The sequence below is a fragment of the Recurvomyces mirabilis genome, assembly GCF_035927965.1.
Source record: "Recurvomyces mirabilis strain CCFEE 5264 chromosome Unknown scaffold_20, whole genome shotgun sequence".
NCBI classification, from domain to species: domain Eukaryota; kingdom Fungi; phylum Ascomycota; class Dothideomycetes; order Mycosphaerellales; family Teratosphaeriaceae; genus Recurvomyces; species Recurvomyces mirabilis.
In genome coordinates, this window is record NW_027041954.1 from 354,754 (window position 1) to 378,049 (window position 23,296).

General features: G+C 52.9%; 11 protein-coding genes across 11 annotated transcripts; 3 read left to right on the forward strand and 8 right to left on the reverse strand.

The window, feature by feature from the left end:
- Positions 1-1,857: 1,857 nt before the first annotated feature.
- Positions 1,858-3,303, reverse strand: LTS14_007385 (uncharacterized protein; the record flags this gene model as incomplete). Its single annotated transcript, XM_064840077.1, has 3 exons — positions 1,858-2,646; positions 2,671-3,062; positions 3,111-3,303. 3 exons carry the CDS (start codon positions 3,301-3,303, stop codon positions 1,858-1,860), a joined length of 1,374 nt encoding a protein of 457 aa, XP_064692398.1.
- A 225-nt stretch (positions 3,304-3,528) lies between these two features.
- Positions 3,529-4,459, reverse strand: LTS14_007386 (uncharacterized protein; the record flags this gene model as incomplete). Its single annotated transcript, XM_064840078.1, has 3 exons — positions 3,529-3,819; positions 3,874-4,281; positions 4,337-4,459. 3 exons carry the CDS (start codon positions 4,457-4,459, stop codon positions 3,529-3,531), a joined length of 822 nt encoding a protein of 273 aa, XP_064692399.1.
- A 536-nt stretch (positions 4,460-4,995) lies between these two features.
- Positions 4,996-6,568, reverse strand: YME1_2 (i-AAA protease yme1; the record flags this gene model as incomplete). Its single annotated transcript, XM_064840079.1, has 3 exons — positions 4,996-6,230; positions 6,288-6,428; positions 6,484-6,568. The coding sequence occupies 3 exons, from the start codon at positions 6,566-6,568 to the stop codon at positions 4,996-4,998; spliced, it is 1,461 nt and encodes a 486-aa protein (XP_064692400.1).
- Positions 6,569-7,325: 757 nt separating this feature from the next.
- Positions 7,326-8,476, reverse strand: PCL1 (PHO85 cyclin-1; the record flags this gene model as incomplete). Its single annotated transcript, XM_064840080.1, has 2 exons — positions 7,326-7,704; positions 7,755-8,476. 2 exons carry the CDS (start codon positions 8,474-8,476, stop codon positions 7,326-7,328), a joined length of 1,101 nt encoding a protein of 366 aa, XP_064692401.1.
- Positions 8,477-10,938: 2,462 nt separating this feature from the next.
- Positions 10,939-12,204, reverse strand: LTS14_007389 (uncharacterized protein; the record flags this gene model as incomplete). Its single annotated transcript, XM_064840081.1, has 2 exons — positions 10,939-11,541; positions 11,590-12,204. The coding sequence occupies 2 exons, from the start codon at positions 12,202-12,204 to the stop codon at positions 10,939-10,941; spliced, it is 1,218 nt and encodes a 405-aa protein (XP_064692402.1).
- A 583-nt stretch (positions 12,205-12,787) lies between these two features.
- On the forward strand, positions 12,788-14,308 carry RAM1 (CAAX farnesyltransferase (FTase) subunit beta; the record flags this gene model as incomplete). The annotated part of the gene is made up of 1 exon (XM_064840082.1): positions 12,788-14,308. One exon carries the CDS (start codon positions 12,788-12,790, stop codon positions 14,306-14,308), a length of 1,521 nt encoding a protein of 506 aa, XP_064692403.1.
- A 276-nt stretch (positions 14,309-14,584) lies between these two features.
- LTS14_007391 (uncharacterized protein) lies at positions 14,585-15,293 on the reverse strand (the record flags this gene model as incomplete). The annotated part of the gene is made up of 2 exons (XM_064840083.1): positions 14,585-15,189; positions 15,245-15,293. The coding sequence occupies 2 exons, from the start codon at positions 15,291-15,293 to the stop codon at positions 14,585-14,587; spliced, it is 654 nt and encodes a 217-aa protein (XP_064692404.1).
- A 694-nt stretch (positions 15,294-15,987) lies between these two features.
- LTS14_007392 (uncharacterized protein) lies at positions 15,988-17,712 on the reverse strand (the record flags this gene model as incomplete). The annotated part of the gene is made up of 1 exon (XM_064840084.1): positions 15,988-17,712. One exon carries the CDS (start codon positions 17,710-17,712, stop codon positions 15,988-15,990), a length of 1,725 nt encoding a protein of 574 aa, XP_064692405.1.
- Positions 17,713-18,338: 626 nt separating this feature from the next.
- LTS14_007393 (uncharacterized protein) lies at positions 18,339-19,088 on the forward strand (the record flags this gene model as incomplete). The annotated part of the gene is made up of 1 exon (XM_064840085.1): positions 18,339-19,088. One exon carries the CDS (start codon positions 18,339-18,341, stop codon positions 19,086-19,088), a length of 750 nt encoding a protein of 249 aa, XP_064692406.1.
- A 1,503-nt stretch (positions 19,089-20,591) lies between these two features.
- On the forward strand, positions 20,592-21,359 carry LTS14_007394 (uncharacterized protein; the record flags this gene model as incomplete). Its single annotated transcript, XM_064840086.1, has 1 exon — positions 20,592-21,359. The coding sequence occupies one exon, from the start codon at positions 20,592-20,594 to the stop codon at positions 21,357-21,359; it is 768 nt and encodes a 255-aa protein (XP_064692407.1).
- Positions 21,360-21,702: 343 nt separating this feature from the next.
- On the reverse strand, positions 21,703-22,697 carry LTS14_007395 (uncharacterized protein; the record flags this gene model as incomplete). The annotated part of the gene is made up of 2 exons (XM_064840087.1): positions 21,703-21,803; positions 21,866-22,697. 2 exons carry the CDS (start codon positions 22,695-22,697, stop codon positions 21,703-21,705), a joined length of 933 nt encoding a protein of 310 aa, XP_064692408.1.
- Between the last annotated feature and the right edge of the window lie 599 nt (positions 22,698-23,296).

The window sequence follows — 23,296 nt, forward strand, 5'->3', positions numbered from 1 at the left end:
CCACTATCCTTCCAAGCAGCGGGCTGATATGGTGCGACGAGTCGCGAACACTCTCCACTGCGAGTGTTTCAACAGACTGTATCGGTGTTAGTGCACGGCAATCTGATGATAGCTGTCCACGAACTCACCAGCTATATGTGCCATCTTGGAGCAGGCGTCCTCGATTACTGGTGTCACAAGGCCGACTGTTCAACGACTACGACCTGTGTTGGCTCCTCATGCTACATGAAGCAGAAGAGAGTGTCACAACCACGAGATGCCACGAGATGGGATCTGCACAGGTAGGGATACTGGTCTAACCTTCCATGGGTGCGAGCGCCATCCGAGATCATAGCGCAATGCTTAAGCACGCCACGCCTTCTATAGCGTAAGCAATAATTAGAACTCCTTCGGCTCTTGATCAAGAAGAGTTTGGATCAGGGCTGTCAAGCTGTGATGGTGGACTGTTCGTCTTGCGGAACACTTTGGCTTCATGCTTATTTCTTATGTATGTGAGCCTTCCATACAAGGAGGCAGGGATGTGAACACGACCTGAAAGTGCTCATGCGCAGTTCGCGGGAGTTTGTTCCACCTCCACACGCTCTCCTGCCGATATATTGGCGGCAGTTCGCGTATAACGTTCAATATACCCGCTGATGAACCACGAAATACGAATTGCACGAAAGATGGCAGCAGATCATTTTCACGCCTTCCTCCCATCTGAACCACCGCTTCTGCCATCGCTCCCTCGACACCCATTTCATGACATGCTGGTATAGGAGGTGCACCGTACATTACAATCGAGTGATCTTCAGCTGGGAATTGACGCATCATGCAGGGCTTGCAGAACATCCCTGTAGAAATCAGGGGTATGGACAAGGTTATGGTTGCGCTCCACCTCGGCTCATGGCTCAAACTATGCTGACTCGAGACACATTCATACATCGCTCGAGCCACACAACGTACAACCTCACCCACCACCATCATGGTCTGGACAATCCAGAAATCGAGCTAAAAGTCGTGGTAGACATAGAACATGATGCGGACCTCACAACTCTCTGCCATGGAACAATGAAAGGTGGGAAGCAATCATGCGTGCCACAAAAGAACCATTGACCATGTCTAGCAAGCAAGACAACATCTCCCGATTAAAGACGCATGTCTATAATATCTGCCGGAAGTGCCTCAGACATACTTCTGCATCAAGCAAGACATACCAGCCGAACAAACGATGAGCCTTAACACTATCCAGCTACAACGACACATACCAGCCCACGTAACCATGGCCGGGATCCTTCAGATGGTCCTTCGTAATGGCATAGCCAATGCAGTCCACACGCCGACAAGACCATGTACCAGCGACGAACTGACCAAGTTCCGGACCGTCTTGCTCCGAGATCCCTTCTTCGATCCTAGAGTCCAGGCTGAGGAACTGATCTCTCATCTCCAGCCTAACGAGAACTCGATGTTATTCGCTGACTTGGTTGTGCTGATGGCTAAAATTGTTAGGGTACTGATGTTTCATGCGCCGCTTACGGAGACGCAGATGCGGGAGAGGATTGCTGTGAGGAGGGAGGCATTGAGCGAGCCGTTCTTTGATCGGGCAAAGCCTTCTGCTTTTGGGACGAGGCCAGTGTCATGATGTGCTGATCAAGTGCAGCTGAAGGACGGCGGGTTGGATCGGGAGTGCTTACAACATGATTGAACGAGGTCATTGAACTACTGCATATTGTATTACTTTCCAAGAGACCCCGCGCTGTGATGTGGTATCCTCGTTACTCAAGCAGCATCCGCGTCAAATTCGTGGGACAGATCGACGCCGTCTTGACAGTCACTTCCACCCCAGCGAGCGCCGCACCCCTACCCTTTCCATCGGAACTAGAGCATGCTTAGTGGACGAGGTGGGCCGAAGACGATCTTGCCGTTGACCGTGCCAATCCCGCCATTGTTGCTCGTCGTACCATTGCTTGTGGTTGCTGCAATGCTCCTGCCCGTATTGACAGTCATACGGCCAGTAGCGTTGTTAGCAGTCGGTTGTTGAGCAGTATCGTTGCCAGTCTGCGGTGACATGAACGGACCGCCCAGGTCACCGAACAGGTGCTGCATCACAGCAGGTGACTTGATGGAGGTCTGCATCATCTGCTCCGCCATATCTGCCAAGCTTTGGTTGCCCATCGCAAGCGCATCGTCCCTCATTTCCACCCAAATGCTCGAGTCATTGATCTTTGGACCACGAGCAGCATTTGCAGCCTTCGCCTTCGCCACGCGCTTCGTCACAGATGATTGACTTTGATTAGTGAGGGCAGCGACAAGTTCACCGATGAACGCTTGCGGCATCTCGCCACGAACAGTGACCTCTTCTGCAGCGCCATACCATTGCTTGAAAGGTTCCATGACCTCGTGATCTCTAAAGAGAGTCTGCCGTGCCTCCTCACGAGTCAGATTGTAGAACTCCCCATGCATATCTCTCATGGAGATGAGCCGCGCAGGCATACCAGGAGGGAGTGGACCTTCGAAGTCGTCGCGCATGTACTCCACTTCGCCACCGAAGCAGCCTGAGTAACTAATCGATAGTGTCTTCAGCTTGATCTGGGCGGATTTGAAGAAGCGCACGATAGTGATGTTGTTGTGGAGCAAGTTGATACACTCATTCTTGCGCACGCGGTCCTCCAGTCACCGCATGTTGTGAACCATGATGTTGACGTGCTTGATTTGCAGGAAGTTGTGGAACATCAGATAGCATGGCGCACCTGGTGGGTCGCACGTTTTGTTATCGCAGCGCCAGAAGGGATAGATACGCTCCCACTCAGGCATGATACCGAAGATATTCTTGCTGAAGAGGATGCTGTTTGCCTCGGCGTTGATCTGCTTGTTTGCAAGCAGTAAACCCACGGCCTTGATGATGAAGCGGTAGCGGTATCGCTCGTTGGCGCCAGGAAGGATCACGGTGTCGCTACCATAGAGTTCCAGCGCATTCTGCCGACCGTACTCCTCGAGCGGAGTGTCCGAAGCAGCATTGATCTGGTCGATCTGAGCCTGGTTTGCCGGCGACAGCTTGGCGACAAGTAGCTCCTCGTAGATACCTGCAAATCTGGTCAGCTTGAGCAGACGACAGGGAGAGCTTTACTTACGGTCACGGATCTCTCTATGCAGGCGAAGGAAAGGAGAGTTGGTGTCTATGCCAGCTACCTTGAAGCCTTTCTCGCATGCCACGCAGTGGCAGCGGACGGCTCGAAGTGTTTGTCCATGCTCGGTGGTTGTCGGTTTAGCCGATGGGGTTGTGCTCACCTTCGCCGCCTTCAATCTCTGCTTCTTCGAGCCCATCGTGCTCAACGTTGAGATTCGATGTAGTGCGAATTTGTTCAGAAGGTCTGGAAAGAAGTGTGACGGACGATTCGTTTGCAGGCTTTGCAGTGGTTGCCCAGTAACGTTGATTCGGGAAGGTGCATTCGCGGCTCACGTGGTCGTACAGAGCACAGACCGGGTGGCGAAACCACTCACATGATACAAGGTAAGGATACAGAAAATGTAGGGATATACATACCACGTTCACAACTTAGACTTGAGCTTAGCCTCCCACTGGCTCACCTGCTTGTCTGCTGCAGCTCTTTCTCGTAATCTCTTGGTTCCGGCAAGATAATCTTGCTGGTCTTCCGCTGCAAAATTCTCCAGATAGCCCACCGTCTCCCGCCACATCTCTCGCTTGAGCTCACCGTAGACTGCCTTGCCAGTCACACCTTTGCCAGCTTTCTGGACGAGCTTCAGCTCATCGACGTGGGCAAGGGTTTCCTCGAGGCCACCGAGCCAATCAACAATGCCTTCCTTCAGAGCATCAAGCGCCTATTCTTGTCAGTGTTGCACTTCCGTATTTTTGACCAGATCTCCAGGACATACCTTGTACCTCGCAGCCTCAAGCACAAGTCTCCTGTACGTCTGCGGGCTGACCTTCTGGCGGAAAATGCTCGTCATAGGTGGTCTTAGTGGTACACCAAGCTCGACTTCGTTCAAGCAAAGATAGCCTTTGTGAGGATTCATGATCCGATAATCGTGCATCATAGCCAGCATTAGAGCCCCAGCAAAGGCGTGGCCGTTGATCAATGCTATGGTTGGCATTGGATATGTTAAGATACGCAGCCAAAGGGCGTACAGGCTGTCCGAAAAGAACCCCGGCGTGAAAGATGCATGTTCAAGATCGAGGCCATTGCTGAAGAACTTATTAATCCCCGATGTCGTTATCACGACGCCTGGCGGGTATTTGGTCTCCAGGATGTTCAGGGCCAGCAGCAGAGCTTGACAAAAGGACTGTGTCTGATGTTAGAAACAAGCGCTCGATGACTCCAGAGATATGACAGCATACCGTGATAAGTCTGTTATCTGGTGGGCTGGAGAATGTGATCAAGTAGACCTTGTCCTTGGCCTCCGAGACAGCGACTTTGCCCTCCTCGCCGATCGGCAGCTCAAACAGTGTATTCATCTTCATCGTGCTGGCTATGATCGTACTCGAGGAGATGCCACACCTCCAATGGAGATCCCCAAAAAGCAGTCTTTGGGGAGAGACGAGATGAAGTCGCGGTTGTGATGACGATGACTGATCGCATCCCTGCCAATCGTCGCCGAGGCACATCAATCGCGACAAAGTTCACCCAGCTGCCCTCTCCCTCCCCTATGAAATCAAAATTCATTTCGCCTCGAGCATGCGACTACGCTTTGGCCTATTCGCGTATCTCGGTGTCATTGCGTCGCATGACAAGAGTGGATGGGAGATAGAGTAGCGTAAGAGAAATCGACTTCTTGGGGATACGGGCAACCGAGCCCCTCTTCGCACCTCAGCTAGATTTTACCATCGAAAAGATCGCCATGCACGATAAAGAGTGTAAAAACCTCGTGTATATGAGCATTGGAGCAATGCAAAATCATCAAAGTGCAAACGTTGAAGTATTCTAGAGGTCTATGTCTACTGCACTCTTTGAGCCAACACCTCGTCTATCCAGTACTCGCCGACTTCTGCCCTTACTGTTATCGCTCGATCAATTGCCCCATCGATATCATATTCATCGTGACCGTGTACATAGCTATTGTCGTCCAAATGTACACGGCGGTCACGCAACTTCTACGCACACTGTTAGCCTCAACAGCGGAACTTGCTTTGGTAGCACTACTTGTTGATCTAGCAGTGGCTGCGGTCTTCGGCGGAAGCGACAGCGTACTTGTCGGATTATTTACAGCGACTTGTATCTGCACGTCTGAGCTCGTGAAAGGGTATCGTCTTGTCGCATTGCCGCCGTCCGGTCTGAGCAACAACAACGATTGGACAGTCTCCAATGCGCTGAGCTCCTGACCCACGCCGTAGTTGCCGTCGTAGCCATCGACATACCACTTCTGCCCGCAAGTGTTGCCGTATTGACCGCCTGAACACGACTGCGCGGCGGCTTGAGCAGAGCGAGTGAGTAGAGCGTTTACCGAGCTCATGATATATGGAGCCACAACGGCGGACTTCGACAGCCACCTTGCGAGATATGCCTTGAAGCTAAGCTGATCATAATTGCACGTTTGATCCAATTCGCATGCTGGTTCGTACATGATGTCTGTTGAGTTTGGGTATGGTGTGAAGAACGTACGGGCGCACTCCTCAAGAAGTCCCGTGGTCCGGTTCTCCCAAAGCTGAGAGCCGTTTGTGTAATTGTATAGCACAGCTGAGCCGTATAGCAGCATACTTGGATTATAACTCCAGAGTGTGTGATCAATGCGTGAACAGTTGATCGTGTCGTCGGTACCATCGAATACATCATAGCTTGGGCTGATCAGGCCAATCGCGCTCATCCAGTCCCAAGTCTTCTCAGCCCAGTCGAGATATGTCTGATTCCCGGTATACCGCGCCAATCTGGCCGAGATCTGGAAGAGACCGCCGTTACTGATGCTGTTCTTGTAGTCATACCCGGCGTTGGCCTGGAAGATTTGCCATTTTAAACCGCCATTACAGGATGTCGTATCCCAGCGAGGCCATTGGGTGTTGAAGACTGCTTCTGCCAAGTCGAGATACACACTTTGGCTTTTGCCCTCGGGAATTGGGAAACCATATTCGACGGCTGACAATACTGCGATCGCCCAAAATGCTTGATCATCGTTGCCCAGAGACGAGTAGTACGCTGGAGGCATGTAGTTGTTGTCTGGTCCGACTTGCGCCATCAAGGCCTGCTGTACTGTAGGCACGTAGCTTGTGTCATTGGTATATGCCCAGTAGTCGATAAGACCTGTTTCGATGTCAGATATCAGCCAAGCAGACCGCGTCAAACATGGACCACACATACCTCCCCATACTGCTCCAGCTTCCCACCAGTAGAGAGGACTATTGAAAGTGCCGATAGCCGTAGTAGCCGTCGAGCTTTGATTGTTCTGGTACCACGAGCTAAGTCCGTATGCTATCGTGGCGGAAGCATTCTTGATAGAGTCTGCTCGGTATGATCAGAGTGGCAACATAGATTCAATCCTGCTTAATAAACTGACCTGTGTCATTAACATTAAGCTCAATAGCACCGCATAGCCGCAGAAGTGTCGCCACCAGCGGCAGCAGATAGTATGCTACCCTCATGATGCTGCTTCGTATATGCTGCGCCGTCCTGATGCTGTTATGACATTCGCATGGAGAATCTCCAAAATCTGTAGTCGAAGTAGACTGCCTGTGGCGACTGCCTCCATCGAAGGATCAAACTCGTAGCAGTAGCGATGTTTGCTGGCAGGTGGGACGGCGAAGAGCCTACTAGTAATGCAAGAAAAGAAATACTGCACACCTACCTGCTGCCAATACCACTACTGAGACTGATAGAGCATATCCAAGTAATGCCTAGCACTACTTGTCTAGTACGCTGGAATGTACATGTCCGAGACCGCGGCGCAAAGGTACACAACGAATCAAGGTTAAATGGGCGAAGTTGGTGACGTCTTGAAGTGAAAGCGGTTGCACGTGCTCGAGCTGAGTCAGACTAGACAAGGGTCCTTTCTCACCCTTCGCCTTTGAACAGAGAGGACCATGATGATGTGGGATGAGATAGGATATGATACAAGGTAAGTGGTGGATCTGAGAAAGTTGCTTCGACTTCAACACATCTACTCATCAGCTTACTGCTGGAAGCTTTCCTGCCTCGAGGCCACCACCAACTCGTGGCTAAACACTACCCAAGAAGCGCCGCCATGCAGTGGTATCAATGCCAATATGCTAAGACATGCTCAAACCAGTAAGCACATCGTCAAAAATCGTCAGTTCATCGCCATCATTATTCTAAGAAAATGATCGAGGCGTCAACCTGTATTACAACCGCACTTATTCTTCTATCTCATGAGCCTTGGTCTCATGGGGTGTCGGCTTTCAGTAGCCTGGAATCTGCGACCTGCTCATAGTAGGCAGGAAGCGGCTGAAGATGTTGGCCGTCTTCTGCTTCTTGGACGATTGCTCGCAAGTCTGGTCGAGAGGGAGAGCATGAGGGAGAGCCGTGAGGGTTGGCTTGCCCATTGGTGCTTGGATGTGTACCATCGTCGGCATCTGGTGGCTGTCGTACTGCTGAATATGGACAGGCAGCTCTTCGCAGACGGGCTCCATGTAGGATGAGGCGATGCTGATGGGTGAGCAGGATGATGCATACGACCCATTGGAGGATTGTGATGCAGAAGATCGACTCCGGGTGGGTGGCGACAATGATGGTGTCCGTGATGGTGCTCTCGATGACCCAGCTGATGAGGCGGGGTAGTATGTTTGGGCGTAACCATACTGGTCGACATACGATCGTGGCGCCTCGTAGAATCTCGCAGTCTCCATCGCCGCTCGCCTCTGTTGCTCAACTACAATTTCAAGCTGATGTTGTTGCTCAAGTGCAGCCATCTCGGCGCGAATGCGATGCTTCTCAGCCTGTCGTGCTTGCCACTCACGAATGGGAGCAAGGAACGGCTCAAGGTGGAAGTAAAGATCATTCTCGGTAATCCGAAGATCCCAGTCGAGAAGACCAAGTAGCTGCTTCTCCATCAAGTTGACCTCCGTCAAGCTGAAGCCGAAGTCGTCGAAGCCAGGGACAGCTGTGTAGCGGGCCCAGTGCTTGTTCTTTGGTGAGGAGTCGTTCAGGTTCTTGGCTGCCAGGATCAGAGCTGCAAGGAAGATGCGGTGTGATGTGCACTTCATGCCTTTAGCGACTGGTGGTAATCTTTGCTGAAGGCGAGCGAGGTAGACAAGAGAAGTCATCAAAGTAGGCACCTGAACGTGTGATCGCTCGACCAAGGCGCTGATGAAGAGTTCCAGAGAAGGCAGTAGCGGCTCACCATAGACGTGCTGTGGTGGTGTGGTGGGTGGGGTTGGTGGTAGGTTCTTATTAAGCTCCATTTGTCCCTCGCATCGGATGACGTTTGAAGCCTTATGGGCGAGGTATGCGATCATCTCCTGCGAGACAGGCATGTAGATGAAGTGGTCCAGAGCGGCAGCATTCTGAGCTAGTGTTGGTACGCAGTAAGCCATGGTTGATCGATTTGTCGTCGTGATGATTGTGATAGTCAGAGTCGTTGTGCTCGAAAGCAAGAGGCTGTTGGCGATGGCGATGTTCTTATAAACTTCCTCGCAAGGATTGGTATTCTCGAAGTGACAATAGCAAAAGTGTTCTCACTGCCTGGAAAGTGAATGGTCGAACAATAAGCTTATCGAAAAGCCAACGTCGAGCGGTTGGAAAAAGCCGTACAATAGCAGAAGTATTAGTCGGACAATAAGAGTGGCTGCCTTGCACCTGCCTCGTGAATAAGTCGGTCGATTAGATACGATTTAGATTTGTTGGTACGCCAGATTTCTCCAACGTTCGCGTGAAGTGACGGCGAAGATTGCTCGTGAGCTGTTCGAAAAAAACAGTGATAGTAGCCTCCTCGTCGAGTAAGGCGGTAAAGCAGGAAGCAGAAAACTTTTGTGGTATGAGGCAGCGACCGACCAGCGGATGCGTGCAACAGATGTGTCGTAAAGGTGACCTGTAAAGGCGGTCTCGCAAAGAACACGCAGACTGCACGTTTTGGATGAAGTGCGTGGTACGGCGGGGCACAGAGGCTTTTGACTTGTTCCTGAAGAGGTGGATGCAGGGGATGGCAAGCTGCAGGCGAAGGAGGAACCAGGGATGTTTCGATTGAATAGTGAATGTGTCGTATTAAGTTGCCCGAGCTGTCCAGACAGTCGTCGCAGTAGTGAAGGGTCGTCGATGTGTAATCGGATAGCAGAAGGAAAGGGTTGTGTGGGAAGGCGACTGGCTCGACTATGTACTTGATCGCCCTGCTCTCGTGCTGCAAGGCAAGCGCTCAAGGAGGTCGTCGTGCCTGTGGCAGTATTGAATGTGGGGATGTACAGCGCCACCTTTCATTGGTTCCCCAGTAAAGAGGAACCCTGGACGCTACTGCCGCCTACAAGGGTCGATGGTCAAGGTTACAGGTCGTTTCAGATTTTGCGTGTATTAGGTTGGGAAGCCACTTGCTAAAATTCAATCTAGGTGTGGACCAACGGGCGTCTGTATACACTGGCTCGGCTTCACTTGTCACGGCGGTGAAGGAAAGCCTTTTGGTAGCGCATAGCGACTACTGGAGCTGCGCCGGGCCGTTCGTGCGTTTCGCGGAATAAGGCCAACAAGTAATGCCTGGACACGCGCCCTGGCTTGCGGACAAAGGATGACTGGCGCCAGGAGCAAAGGTTCGCTGGTCGCAGGAATGGTAGAGCTCAGAGCTGGCGGTGCGGCATGTGCCAGTTGGTACACCTCACGCACCCAGTCACCTGTATACCTGAAGGCTGATGCGAAAATCGTGGGTTGGGCTCGTGGCGGCATGTCTCTGAGCCTAGCCGGGCGTACTTCTGCATGCGTGTAGCCATACAGCTCGCCTTCGCCTCACATGCGTGCACTCGCCCGAATGCAATGCTGATCAGCACTCCACAGGTATCACTCCTGCCCATCTTTGTCTCGTGGGCCCTTGTGGTGGCGAGATATGCAACTTACCAGCCTCCAGACCATCTCATGAAACGACACGTAGCTTACACCTGCTGGCTGCATCTGAAAAGCTGCTACAGCCCAGAATCATCTGCACATCGGTAGCCCACATCATCTCGTCGACACCTCTCAGCAAATGAAGCGTGTTGACACGGCCTGACCGTTTTGTGGCTGAGTTCTGATCGGCGTCTGCAGCAACTCGCGCCATCCCTCGCCAAGCTTTCTAGAAGCTGGCGGTGTGAGCGAATCGGTCGGCTTTGCGATCATCGTCAAACACGAGACTCCCGAGATGAAACGCGATGCGCGCCAATTGTAATATACGTGGCTACGCGACTGGATACGATCAATCTATAGTCCATCTCCACCAAATGATCTCACATACAGTAGTACAGCTGGATCACCGGTCATTACGATACAGAAATCGAAGTGCGCACGGAATACGGTATACCACGGCACTGATCATAAATGTAGTGCTGCCCTCCTTCCTCGGTTCGCTTGAATAGACCTTGACATGGCTGCCGATGGTCGAACACGGTATCCCAAATCCAATACGCTTCAAGACGTCCGAAAATGCAAAGTGTAGTCGCCGTCTCATCTCCATAACCTACCCATCGGACCATCAGGCCGAGAAGGCCTGCAGCGCATGAACATCTGTTCCTATGCGTCGGGATGGGCTATTTGATGTTGGTCGCGCTTAGCTGATTGTATACATAGATGGCCCAGGCGCTTGTCTTCTGCGCGCCTACTGAAGGTCATACCATGCAGCCGCCGGACCCACCCTCACACACGAGGCTCTTTGCTTCAGATGTTTGTAGCAAGATCATGTGTTTCATGTCAGAGGCTGGCCACGTTCGCCGGATTGTTGTTGTGTGGACTGGTAGGACAAGCGTCTGATCTTGGCCAGAGCGTTGAAAAGCGAGATCTCTTGGAGCTCTTCAGTCATATGGTCTCTTCAACTGCATCACGTGCTTCAGCCTGCGTCCATGTCATGATGTATGACACTACCGGCATCGCTGTCCACCAAGCTAGACGAGCCTGTATTCATGGCTGGCATAGGCGCCGGCGCATGACTAGGCGAGTTGTGAATCACAGAGCTAAAGCTTTCGAGACTACTGCTCTGACCGTGCATGTACGGTGTCGCCGATCTGGAAACATGTTCTCGGGCAGTGACAGGACTTGGCACGCTGAGTGCAGAGGTTGCTGGAGAATACCCGCATCGGACGCGAGGTGTCAGGTATTGGGCAGCGCTCACTGATCGCGATCGTGCTGGTTCTGGCTCGTCAAGATCCGATTCTACATCGTCTGCTGTCTGACTCCGTATTTGCTCAAAGATTGTTTGGTCCAGTTCCACCATGCCAGCCAGCAGTTCGGAAAATGTGGCCATGAGATCCGCGAACTCATATTCGGTGACTGGACGACCGCAAAAGCGCGCATGCTCGTATTGTCGCATGAACACGTCACCAATGTCTGCAGGATTGATCAAGCCAAGATAAGCCAGCTGCTTGATGTAGTCGCGCATGCCCATTGTCGTTGGCCGGGTCAGAAGCTCTACCACAGCAGAGTCCGCAAGAGCCTGGCCGTTCCGAGGAGTCGAGAGTGGATCAGCTGGAGCAAGACTTACTGCCTTCGCTTCGATAAGGTTCGGCATTTCTGCAATCACATCCGCGAATTGTACGTTGGGATACTTGTTATCATCCCTCTGGCTTGGACTGCTCCAGCCAGCATGTCTGACTATCCCCCACGGTGGCTGCGCAGGATCGATTTGTATAATCCTACCCACAGTATAGTCGTTGTGGTTGACACTGTGAGTCTCGGCAGGTAAGACACCATTCTGCTCGGCAGCATAGATTTCTCCAAATGCGTTCCGGGGCTTTGCCTCCCACGCAATGATAGCACTGCGCTCCAATTGCTTGACAATCATCTTCCTGACATTTTTGCCCACCTCTCCTTCTTCCACCGGTATGTATGCTTTGCCCACTGCGGCCAGGACTGTACGGTTTGTGTACAGTCTGCTGCTGTAGATGAAGGTGGCGAGTAGTGCGACTAAGACGTAGACGCTGCCGACTATGAGGATGTACTGGAAGGCCCGGTTGACGATCGCTGAATAGATCAGACTTGCGGGTGTGATGGCTAAGAGAAGAATCTCGATGGCGTAGAGGATGGTGTAGGTCGTGCTGTAAAAGATGCGGAAGAACGGTATGCGGAAGGGGAGGATGCGACCTGGTTTGCGTGCCATTCTGGATGGCTAGCTATGTTGGTAGTCGACGAAGATGGTTGATGCGCCGGATGTTACTGCAGCGGTAGTGCTGCTCGGTTGCCGAATCACATGTCGTCAAAGTATGCCATATGCTGTGTTCGTACTGCGTAGCTCAAAACCGCCGTGACTATTCCTGTTCCCCAACGTGCGTAACGTCGACGGAGAGCGACAACATCATCGCCGCAACAGAGACGAAGATGTCACTTCCCAAAGAGGCAAGCGCGACGTCAGATTCACATGCAATTGCAGAACACTCTCTGTGTTTTCCGAAGAATAACAATTCCATGCACATGTTCTTCAGGAGAAGTATGGTGATAACCACCTTACTGGCCTGTACATAATTTCACGAACCAGGCATCTTGGACTCATGCCGGAATAACCTTACATGTTCTCTGACGTGGTGCAGCATGCCTTTGAACAATACTAATCAAGCGGCTTGTCTTTCGGTTAGCTGCAACTACTTCTTTTTCACATGACTGGATCTCGTTCATATCTTGGCAAACGCAAAGTCATCTTCCCCGGCAGCTTAAAGACTACTCGGCAAGGCTCAAGACAACTGAACATGGCTATTACAGACTCTGCTGCCGACGACACCTTGGACGAGCTCCTTAGGAACAAGGCTCGTATTATTGAGCTCCCGGATGACAACAACGAGGATGAAGTGACTGGTGTACCCTTTCCCGGCAACCATCTTCGGAAGAATGGCATCCACCACTTGCCACAATGGCTACAACAAACCACGATCGGCCTCTTCCACGACGACTACAACACAGTATCCTCAGAAGCGCTAGATAAAACTGCTGCTGAATGTTTACCTCATCTAACCGGCCAAGACAATCAGGGGATCCCACTCAACCGTCATGGTCTTCCACATCTGCAACGTAAACAGCATGCCAGCTTCCTCCACACGCCGCTGAAAGGTCTACCTGCTCCGTATGCAGCAATGGATGCTAGCAGACCCTGGCTTTTTTATTGGTGTACAGCTGGCTTGAGCTTCCTGCGCGAGGACGTCAGTATGTATCGTGAACGACTTATGGAGACTGTTCGACCACTGCAGAATAAGATTGGCGGCTTCGGTGGCGGTCATGGCCAACTGAGTCATTGCGCTTGCACTTACGCCACTTTACTTGCACTTGCTACTGTAGGTGGGCTGGATGTGATCGATCGCGAAGCTATGTGGCATTGGCTAGGAACGGTGAAGCAAGCAGATGGTGGCTTTCGTATGGCTATTGGTGCAGAAGAGGATATAAGAGGTGCTTACTGCGCCATGACTGCTATCACGCTTCTCAATCTGCCACTTGAGCTTCCACCAGATTCACCAACTCGCGAGGCGGGCTTGACACACTTCACGGACAGGCTTGGGGAGTGGATTAGCACTTGCCAATCGTACGAGGGAGGTATCTCGTCCGCACCGAATCATGAGGTGCACGGTGCTTATGCTTTCTGTGCGCTGGCTTGTCTATGTATCTTGGGTCCGCCACATATCACCATACCGAAGTATCTTGATGTGGATCGCCTGATACGTTGTCTTACGACACTACAGACAAACCCAGAAGGCGGCTTTGCTGGACGAACAAACAAGCTTGTGGACGCCTGCTATAGTCACTGGGTGGGTGGGTGTTGGGCACTCCTCGAGGCAGCAGTAGTAGGCCCGCATGAAGCTAAGCAGAATGGTTCGGTCTCATCTGCGGAAAGCAGACTCTGGAATAGAGAAGCTCTCGTTCGCTATCTCCTCACTTGCTGTCAGCAGCCTGGACCCAAAGGCGGCATGCGCGACAAGCCGTCTGCTAGGCCCGATGGCTATCATACATGCTACTCGCTCTCCGGGCTATCAGCGGCGCAGAATCAGTATACTTACAATACTACTGCTTCGACCACAGACAGAGAAACTGGTCGACTTCTGTCAGCTTTCAATTGGAAAGGCGAGCGGGCAAGTGAGGGCGATATGAAAGGACTTAGCGTGGAGCGAAACGATGTCGTGGAGCTCGTTCATCCTGTCTTTGTGATCAGGTTCGAGGCTGTGGAAGAGGCCAGAAGGAAGTTCGCAAGAGGTGGATTTCCTGTTGTGGAAGGCACAGACTAGGATTGCGCTTGTCATTAGTCGGACTACGTGCCCTAGAAGCGATGGTGCTGGGTACAAACTTGAGCACTGTTCATTGCCCTGGAAGTAGGCTCAGGCATGCGGCAAGCATTCGCTTGAATGGCAATATGAGCTTTGGCTATGCATTACTCTGGTGGCCTTGCTGGAGAGACAATTACACCTTGAGCATGTCCAAGCCCACCATCGAGACGGATCAGCATCGGTCGTGAGAGATGCATTGACTCATCACGCAAGAATCTGGATCCTTTAGCGGACAAATCAATTCCCATCAAAACCTTTCTGCACCTTATACTTCTTCCAATCATCCGCATTAGGCCACGGTACATCGGGAACTTCCACACCCAAGAACTCACAAAGCCGTTCCCACCCTTCTCCAACTTCAGACCACAGCACCTCCCTCAACTGTTCCTCAAAATACCGCTTCAGCATATCCATGTGCTCACGCCAGTACCTACGCCCATTGGCCTCGAAGTCATCGTCCCAGCAGTACTTTTTATATCGATCTGACAACGCATGGCGTTCCTGGACTTCTTGGTCTTTGCGGCTGTTGCGGGCGTAGATTAGTGTGCTGTCCATGCTAGCATACCAGGCGTCTTCTGGGCGGGTGGTGATGATGATTTTGGCTTGAGGGTAGGTGGTGGCGAGTTCGATGGGGAAGAGGGACGCAGGGAAGTCGCCGCAGGCGTCGTAGTCTTTTAGGAGGTCCTGAAGCTCCTTGGACTGGATTGGACGTTGGGAGTCGGAGGGACCGAATTTCGCGTCCATTAGCTCGATCCAATTCTTTCTGTGGCCTGGGGTGTCGTCTACGGTTCGCATGTGGTAGAATTTTGGGTAGCCTAGGATCTCGAGGGTGTTGGCTAAGGCTGACGGAATTGGTCAGCTGTTGACAGGATGGGTTGTTGTGGAAGAAGTGCTTGCATTGTGTGCCCGTCCTTGGAAGGCCTAGGTCGAGAACATGGACGGGCATTATGAACTGGACGGGAATGTGATGGAGAGCTTTGTGGCGTTGAGCGGTTGTTGTTTGGTAGCACTGCTCGGTCAACCTCACTTCTGTGTGAACATGAGTTCCACTCCATTCGGCTTATGCAGGCACGTATACTTATACAGTTTCCTCTCATCATGGTACGAGTATTTGCCTCGCAAGGATGAAGTCGGGATACCTGGTGGGACCTTATGACCACCTTTAAAAGCAAGGAAGATGAGGTATGTTTCGACACTACATCGAGCACCACAAAGCCCGTGGCTTGCATCCAATTTAGGCTATATCAGGCAGTTCGAGAAGCCAGGTGCGGCAAGTTATAATCGAGGTCGCGAATGTTGCAGGTCAGTTTCGGGAGGAGTCGGGTTGAATGGGAGAGTTGTGCCGTTTCATGTCACCATCCAATGCTTCATCATTACGTCCAGATCCGTGTCATGAGCTGCGCACCGGCTGATGGTGTGCTGACGAGGAAACCAAGGAGATAGCTCACCCGGCTCTTCTGGTCAGGCCATCATGATGTACCATACATTGCAGACAAAATTGCAAGACAGAGCCCAGAAGTTCAGGCGTCTTCGACACAGCACGATAAACTCGAGCTGAGATAGCGGGATCGATCAAGAAAGGTCATATCATCATATATACAGACCCCATCAAAGGCCAAAAAGACAATAGATCTGTCGATCTAATATCCACTACTCCAAAGCTCCCCCTCATCCCTCACAGCATCCTCCTCCGTAATGACCCCCCTCGCCTTTCCCTCCTCCCGCAACCTCTGCTTCCTCTCAGCACGACTAGCAAGGTGCGGCGTCACAGGGGTGAGCGGCGTGAAAGGCATGTAGGGCGAATAAGGTGTCGCCATCCCAGTCCTCGGTGCACCGAAGTGATCCCGGCGTGGCGACACGAATTGGGTTTGGCCTGGGCCGGCGCTGTAGGGGATGTTGAGGCGGCTGTGGTGGGTGTTCAAAGGGGAGAGGGGGTACATCTGTTGGTAGGCTTGCAGTTGAGGCGATTTGAGGGGCTGGGTTTGGGTCTGGGATTGAGTCTGGGTTTGGTTCTGGAGCTGGCGGAAGGGGAGGGGTCGGGCGGTGTTGCTCGCGGCGCCTGCTTGTCTCTCTTGTATGGATCCTGTGGGGTCGGGGCGTGTGGAGGCGACGTCGGTCAGTGCTTGGGCTTCGGAGGCATAGTTGTAGGTGCTTAGGCGGTTGGGATGGGCGAGGGGGAGGTCCCGAACTTGATCGAGTTCTTCGTGGTCTCGCTCGTCTGGGTATCGCCAGCTTTGTGCTGTGCCTGGTGTGGTTGGTGCATGACTGTCCATCGTTTCTGTTGTCCGAGCGGTTGGTGGCTCAGGCGGCACGCCGGGATCGGTGTAGAAACGTGGCGAAAGTGGTGTTCGTGCGCCATCGCTGTTGTCGTCTACGTGTAGCGGCGCGCTGATCTTGATGTTGCGCAGTGTCTTCCGTAATCGTTTGCCACCTGAGCTTCCAGAGTCGGACGTCACTGTTCGGCGACTGCCTAGCGAGTCCGAGCGACTCTTTCGGTTGATTCGGAGATCGCCCTGGTCCAGAATCGGAAATTGTGGCGATAATGGCGTTGACATGTTCGGGTAGCCTGCCTTGATGGGACTTGTGGGTGACTGAGGCATTGGTGGCACATTCGAGTCTGGAGGATATATCGCTCTGATTGGACTCTTTGGCGTGCCGGGACTTCGAGGGCTCAGCTCGGAGGTCTGTAGATGTCTTAGACGAGGATCATCCGTGACGAGCCTGGGCGGCTTCCTCTGCGAGTACTCTGGTGGCGCCGCCATGCTGTCATCTGTGCTGATAGTGACAGCCGGCTGCTGCGACTTGCGCTCATCATGAGCCATGACAGCCGCGTACAACCTCTCCATCTCATCTTGTCTTCGCTGCCTATCAGCCTCCACCACACCATTGTCGAAGCTAACCACACTGTCCAGACCCGGCGACCGGACATTGCTTTGCCCACTGCGTATACTGGAGGTCGCACTCTTCTTCTTCCTCAACCACCCTCTCGCACTATTTGGACTGATAGGCGAAGGATCGAATGCCTTACCCATCGGCTTCACCATCTCCGTCGGCCTGGCCGCCATGTCGTGCGCTCGTCTTCGTAATGATCGGCCGACTGTGAGCAGGAAGGTGCCTAGTATCAGGACCGTGACGATGTATGCGCCGACTATGCCAATGATCTCGTAAGGTAGCAGAGCTTTATTCCGTATTGCGTGAGCCGAAAATGGTGGTCCGTCTTCAGGTGAAGGCGCTGGACTCTCGTCGATATCGACCGTCCAGAGGTTGCAGAAGGCGCATAGGTCGGCGGCCCCGGCACTGCTCGGTGCTCGGGAGAGCAGGATAAGAGCTGTGTAGCTGAGATATATCACTCCGCCTCTGCCCATACCTGCGATGCCACGAAACTAATCCTCCTCCTCTTACTCGGAGTGTATAGTACGTGTATATGAGGGCAAAACCAAGACCATGGGACCTACAATGATCTACCGACCTGCCTCTAGCAGCAGCAGCTATACATAACCACCACAGTCCACATCACACCGCAGCCAATGCCTGGCATGCAGGTCCAGAGGCACTACGAGGCTTGCCAGTCACGATGAAGAGGTGGTGTATCGAAGACATGATTGGCTTGCGTAGCGCTCAAAGTGAAAGTGGATGCAGCGGGCTTGCAGCGGTAACGGCCCGAGCAGCATATCAGTCTCCGGCGCTTCGGTTTCTTCGTCTGCACTCTGCTCACTGCGGAAAGAGCTTTGCCAAGAAGTGCAGTGCTAAGGTGCATCACGTTGTGATGAGTTGGTGATTGACTCGCGCGGTGGCTTGTACATTCATGCAAGCAACGTGCTAGTTGGGGGACTGCTGGCTTACTGGACCGATCATGAGGACTGGTGTGCTGACGACGAAGTGATCGAGTCTTGTAGGAGCTTGGCGTTCCTATCACTGCAACATCAAGGATCTGGCCACGCCCTGGAGGACGGATTCGGCACGCACGCATCGTGATTTCACGATCGTCACCATGAGCACACACAAACGCCTCTCCTTCGACGTCACAGTCAACGCAGCAGGTGAACGCATGGCACTCCAGATCGCAGACGCAGGCAACATCAAAGCCGACAACCTCACCCTGTCCACTTGGGGCTCAGCTGAAATCTTGGCTAACGTCCTGCATCGCCTCGACCCACCAGATCTCTCTGGCTGTGGCACATTGTCAAGTACCCACCATGTCCTCGAACTGGGCGCAGGCACGGGACTCGTGGGCATGAGTGCTGGTGCAATCTGGAAGACCAATGCTTGCCTCACCGATCTGGATCCTATTTTACCTAACATCCAAGCCAACATAAACCTGAACAAGGCTCTGCTGGCGAAGTACGGCGGCTCAGCATGCTGTGGTCTCCTGGATTGGGCTCGTCCACGAGAATCCATCGTTCCGTTCGTACCATACGATAACGAAGTCTTCCCCTCTGTTCGCGCCCGCGTCATCCTGGCAGCGGACACCGTCTATAGTGAAGAACATCCCGAGCTGCTCACTGGTGTTCTCGTGGCGCGACTGGAAAGGTCACAGAAAGCAAGGTTTATCATGTGCTACCCGTTGCGCATAGGCTATCTGGATCACATCCGAGATTTGTGGGAGAGGTTGGAGGGCGCGGGCCTGGTGTCTGTGCAGGAAGGGAGGGAAGAGTTGGGCAAGGAGTGGGATGAGGATGTGCCTTATGAGTGGAGTGTCTGGAAGTGGGGTAGTGAGGTACTGGGAAGGGGGGCTGGCTGATGATGATGAGGCCAACCTATGAGTACATTGGCCGGGTAATCGCCGCCCGGGAGCTGACGCTGATGCGAGAATTCGAGCTCTCAGACTAGCGTACCCGATTTCAACAGACACGACAGCGATCATGCTACCAGGTGGCAATGGCTATGGACGTGAATAGCGTTGCTCAGTAGTCCATCAAACTCAATGCCTCGATTGGAAGCGCGACCATTGCACGAACAGCGAAGATACAGCAACGCAGAGTTATTGAAAAGATAATGGGAAGCCTAGACTAGCTTCGCAGGACGGTAGCATTGCTCTATGCGCCGCCTGACCTATACTGCCTCGCATTCAGATTGTGCTGTACAGGTGAACCGAGAAACGCAATTCACGGCGGTGGTAATTGCAACCGCGCAGTGCCATAGGCTATGGCGTATACCACAGGTAGCACACTTCGCTTCCTGACCTTGATATCTTCTACACAACTCTGGCATGCGAAGCTCCTTAGTCGAGATGGGCCCTTCTCCTTATGCTTACACCCACACAGCTTTCGCTGTCCACTCTGAGCCGGGAAGAATAATTTGACTCGATTGTGCAACTCCGGCCAGTTCTCCATCGACTCGCATTGCATTGTTTTACCGTACAGTGGGCGGAGGCTGCTGGAGGTGGAGAAAGGGGTGGGAACGAAGAAGATCGGAGGCTGCACAGAGCTTTCTCGATGAGTATGAAGAGCGCTGTGATGCTGACGGCCGCTACGTCGCCACGCAGCGAGCGCAGGTTTGTGGGGATGCTAGGGATTGGACTAGGATGAAGAAGATTGAATACTGCCTAGAGTTTTCTCGAGGAACATGAAGAGCGCTGTGATGTTGACGGCCTTTAGTTTGCCGTGACTTGGACGGACAGTACTGGGAGTGCTGGAGGTAGGAGCAAGAGGATTAGTTGCTGCACAGAGCTTTCTCGAGGAGTATGAGAAACGCTGTGATGCTGAAGGCCATTGCTTTGCCGCGCACTGGACGGAGATCGCCGGGAGTGAGCTTAGGCTTCCTTTGGGATGCCTTTAGGACTCGGCATTCCCGATACATACCTACACAGAGTCCCCCAGAACCCTTTCTAGACTTTCGGCGACTCTTCACTGGAGAGATGAGGGAGCATACGGATGACGGCGATTGCGTTACCTCGTTGGTAGGCTCTGCTGTTGGAAAGGCTACATGTATGAGTGTCACATGCCACGGCGGACTCGAGCTCAAAAACGCCAACTCTGGTTCTCTCACTTTTGCACGTGCTGACTGAGCCTCCTGAAGCCGAGTGAAGCCGCCGTGCCTGCCAGAAACAGCTGAAAGTGGGTCCACACAGAACTGCTTTTCTTCAGCAGTCTCTGCGCCGAAAGTCAGTGCAGTTTACGACACGCACTTTCAACGACTGATGAGAACACACGCACAGGACTCAGAGAAGTATGCAATATCCACTATCAGCACTTGAGGACCGTCCATACACCATACTAACGAACGCTTTCCCAGAAAAGACACGATGGAAGCACCACCACAAGCCAATGCAGCGCCTCAGCCTGCATCCCGACCTTTCCGCTTCCTCAATCTCCATGCTGAGCTGCGCAACCAGATCTACGGCATCTACGCAGCTGAATGTAACGTTATACTGGTGCACGCTGCTGGTGCCAAAGGCCCGCATGTTGTGGCTCAGCATCCAATCAGCCAAGTGAATCAGCAGCTCCGTGATGAGTTTATCACAGAGCTCGAGCGGCAGACTCTCAACACCACACGAGACATTCGAGCTCGTGTAAAGGACTTCGACTTCTCTTACCTGATTGCGTACCTCGGGAAAGTGGTACGTCGTGACCCGCTGGCCTTGTTCGACTACGAGCCCGCCACCATGGCCCCACATCGAAGACGTTTACGAGTTGAGCTCGACATTTCGGATTTCTGGGAGCGAAAAGGTGACGTCGAGCCCCTGAAAGCCTGGTGCCGCTTCATTGCTATCAATCTGCGGAAGTCTCCTGAGCAGAACGTAGTTCACTATCACGTCGCTTCAGTAGCCAACAAGTACATCACGATGCAGCATCTTAAGGAGTACGATGCCGAGAGTAGAGATCCAGACTATGCAGAAATTGGGAGTGCGCTTCAGGTGTGGAGGAGGTTCGGTTCTGCAGCGATCGCCGTACGAGTCATGGCGAGGGTAGACCGGGAGAGAGATCTGAGGCTGGGAGAGTACGACGATGACTGGTATGATGGCGATCTACCAGAGATCGAAGCGAGTCGTAAGAGATTGTATGAGAAGTAACGTGGCGTTGGTGCAGCGCAGTATGCCGTACTAGTGGCTACCTCTATCAAGCATCTCGAGCAGTAAGAACGAAAGTGTACTCCGAGCTCTACATCTCCTCTATATTGCCACACGTCGCAGCGGAAAATTTATCTCGCCCCGATCAGCACGAGCGACCATTTCGATGTGGGTGCGCATAACTCTCCTATTTCCTACTTGTGGCGCTGCATTGGCTATCCACGGTCCTGGCACGTGCACTACACCTTCACAACCCAAGCAAAGCAACACTTCTGGTTGTCTGACCACAGGAGCTTGATTAACAGTTCTAGCACTGTACTGGATCTCAGCACCACAACGGCAGGCTCTAAAGCTCCCGCGTGCCGCTCTCTTGTGGACCAATGCTTGCGAAGCGCGGACTATGGCCCCATTGCGCATTGTCATGTTTCGAAGCCACTCGTCGTTTTGCTGGCGGATCAGAAGCCGCTCGTCGTGATCGTCGCAACCGCCATTATGAACGCACTCTGCACAGTTCGACTTGTTGTACGGGCCGTCAAGGTCGCCAAAGCAGACGCAGGTGCTATATGGGAAGCCGAGCTGCTGATTGTTTTGTCCTGGACAATGATCACGCATGAACATGTATCCTGGTAACTGCAGCTCATCCGCCTCGATAGCATAGTTAGCTCGATCCGCACAGAGCAGCTTCTCCACAAATTCGCAGTCGATACAGAGTCGAGTTCTCCACACCGTAGTAGCCGTGCCAGGTACCAAGGCCCCCGCTGCGTTGATAGTATTACGAATCGGCTCAGGCACGACAGGCGCAACTCCAGCTCGCACATTGGCGTCGGAGAAGATGAATTGCGGCGCACTTTCTATCCTATCCTCGATGTCGAGATGCCACTGCATCTGCTTGGTGTGGTCACTGCAGTAGCGGCATTGCCAGAATCCAAGGCCGTGAGCGGCGGCATGATTTCGACATGTTGTACGGCGGAACCATCGGATGCCTAGGCCAACTGCAGGCAGACCGAGGGCACCCGGGTTCCACTCACTTGCGCAGTCTGGTGCGCCGGGAACTCCAGCGTGGTTCACACGGTCGTTGCAGTTACGCGGGTACCCGACACGACCTGCTGCAGTAGCCGCTGCCATCCAGCCTGGAACTGGTGGCGCGTAGATTTGTGGTAGTGCGACTCCAGCAAAAGCTGGTGCTGCAGCCCATGGCGGACCTGGTGCTCTCGTAGTGAGCGTTGCTGTCCTCGCAAGGTCGCGGTCGAACCAGCGGTCGCGAGCCGCTTCACGTTGAGCTATCCTGTCGATGAGTTGGTTGCTCGGCCCATTTAGGAGAGCCGGTGGAGGCGCTGCCATGGTACTGTAGCGAGTAAATGACTCGACCAGACGGCACGGTAGCCCGCCCCGGAGGCCACCTGATATCTTCGACGACCATCAAAGACGACGCTCCAGGCATTGTTGCTGCTTCCAGCCAGTCGTCGGTGTTAAGACAAAGGATCTGTCCGCATCAAGCATTGTGCAAAAGCAACATTGTTGTCAGAGCGGCTAGAGATGCGCTCTTGCTGGCCACGGTGAGGAAGGGACAGAAAGCGTTGGTCGGGGTGTCTTGCGCTCTACGAACTGCTTTGTTGAAAGAAACCATGCCAATTGGTGCAATATGTCTCCTCGGAGTCGTGGAAGAACATGTGTACTTGAAGATATGAAGACGAGATGGAACGAGATCGTGCCTGCTGTGAACAGGATGCAAGACTGCCATATGTACTGCTGATGCTTTGCGTCCTGTCAACCCAGATCGTTGTAGTCTGCTGCGTTCATCGAAGAATGCAAAAGCAAAACCAAGCTCCCGGTAATGGATTTGCTGGAAGCTTTGTCAGTCTGAGTCCATAAACATCTCACAGATGGATTCCATCGATCGCACTCACAACCACTGCCTTCCGCGCAACCGTGAATCTAAG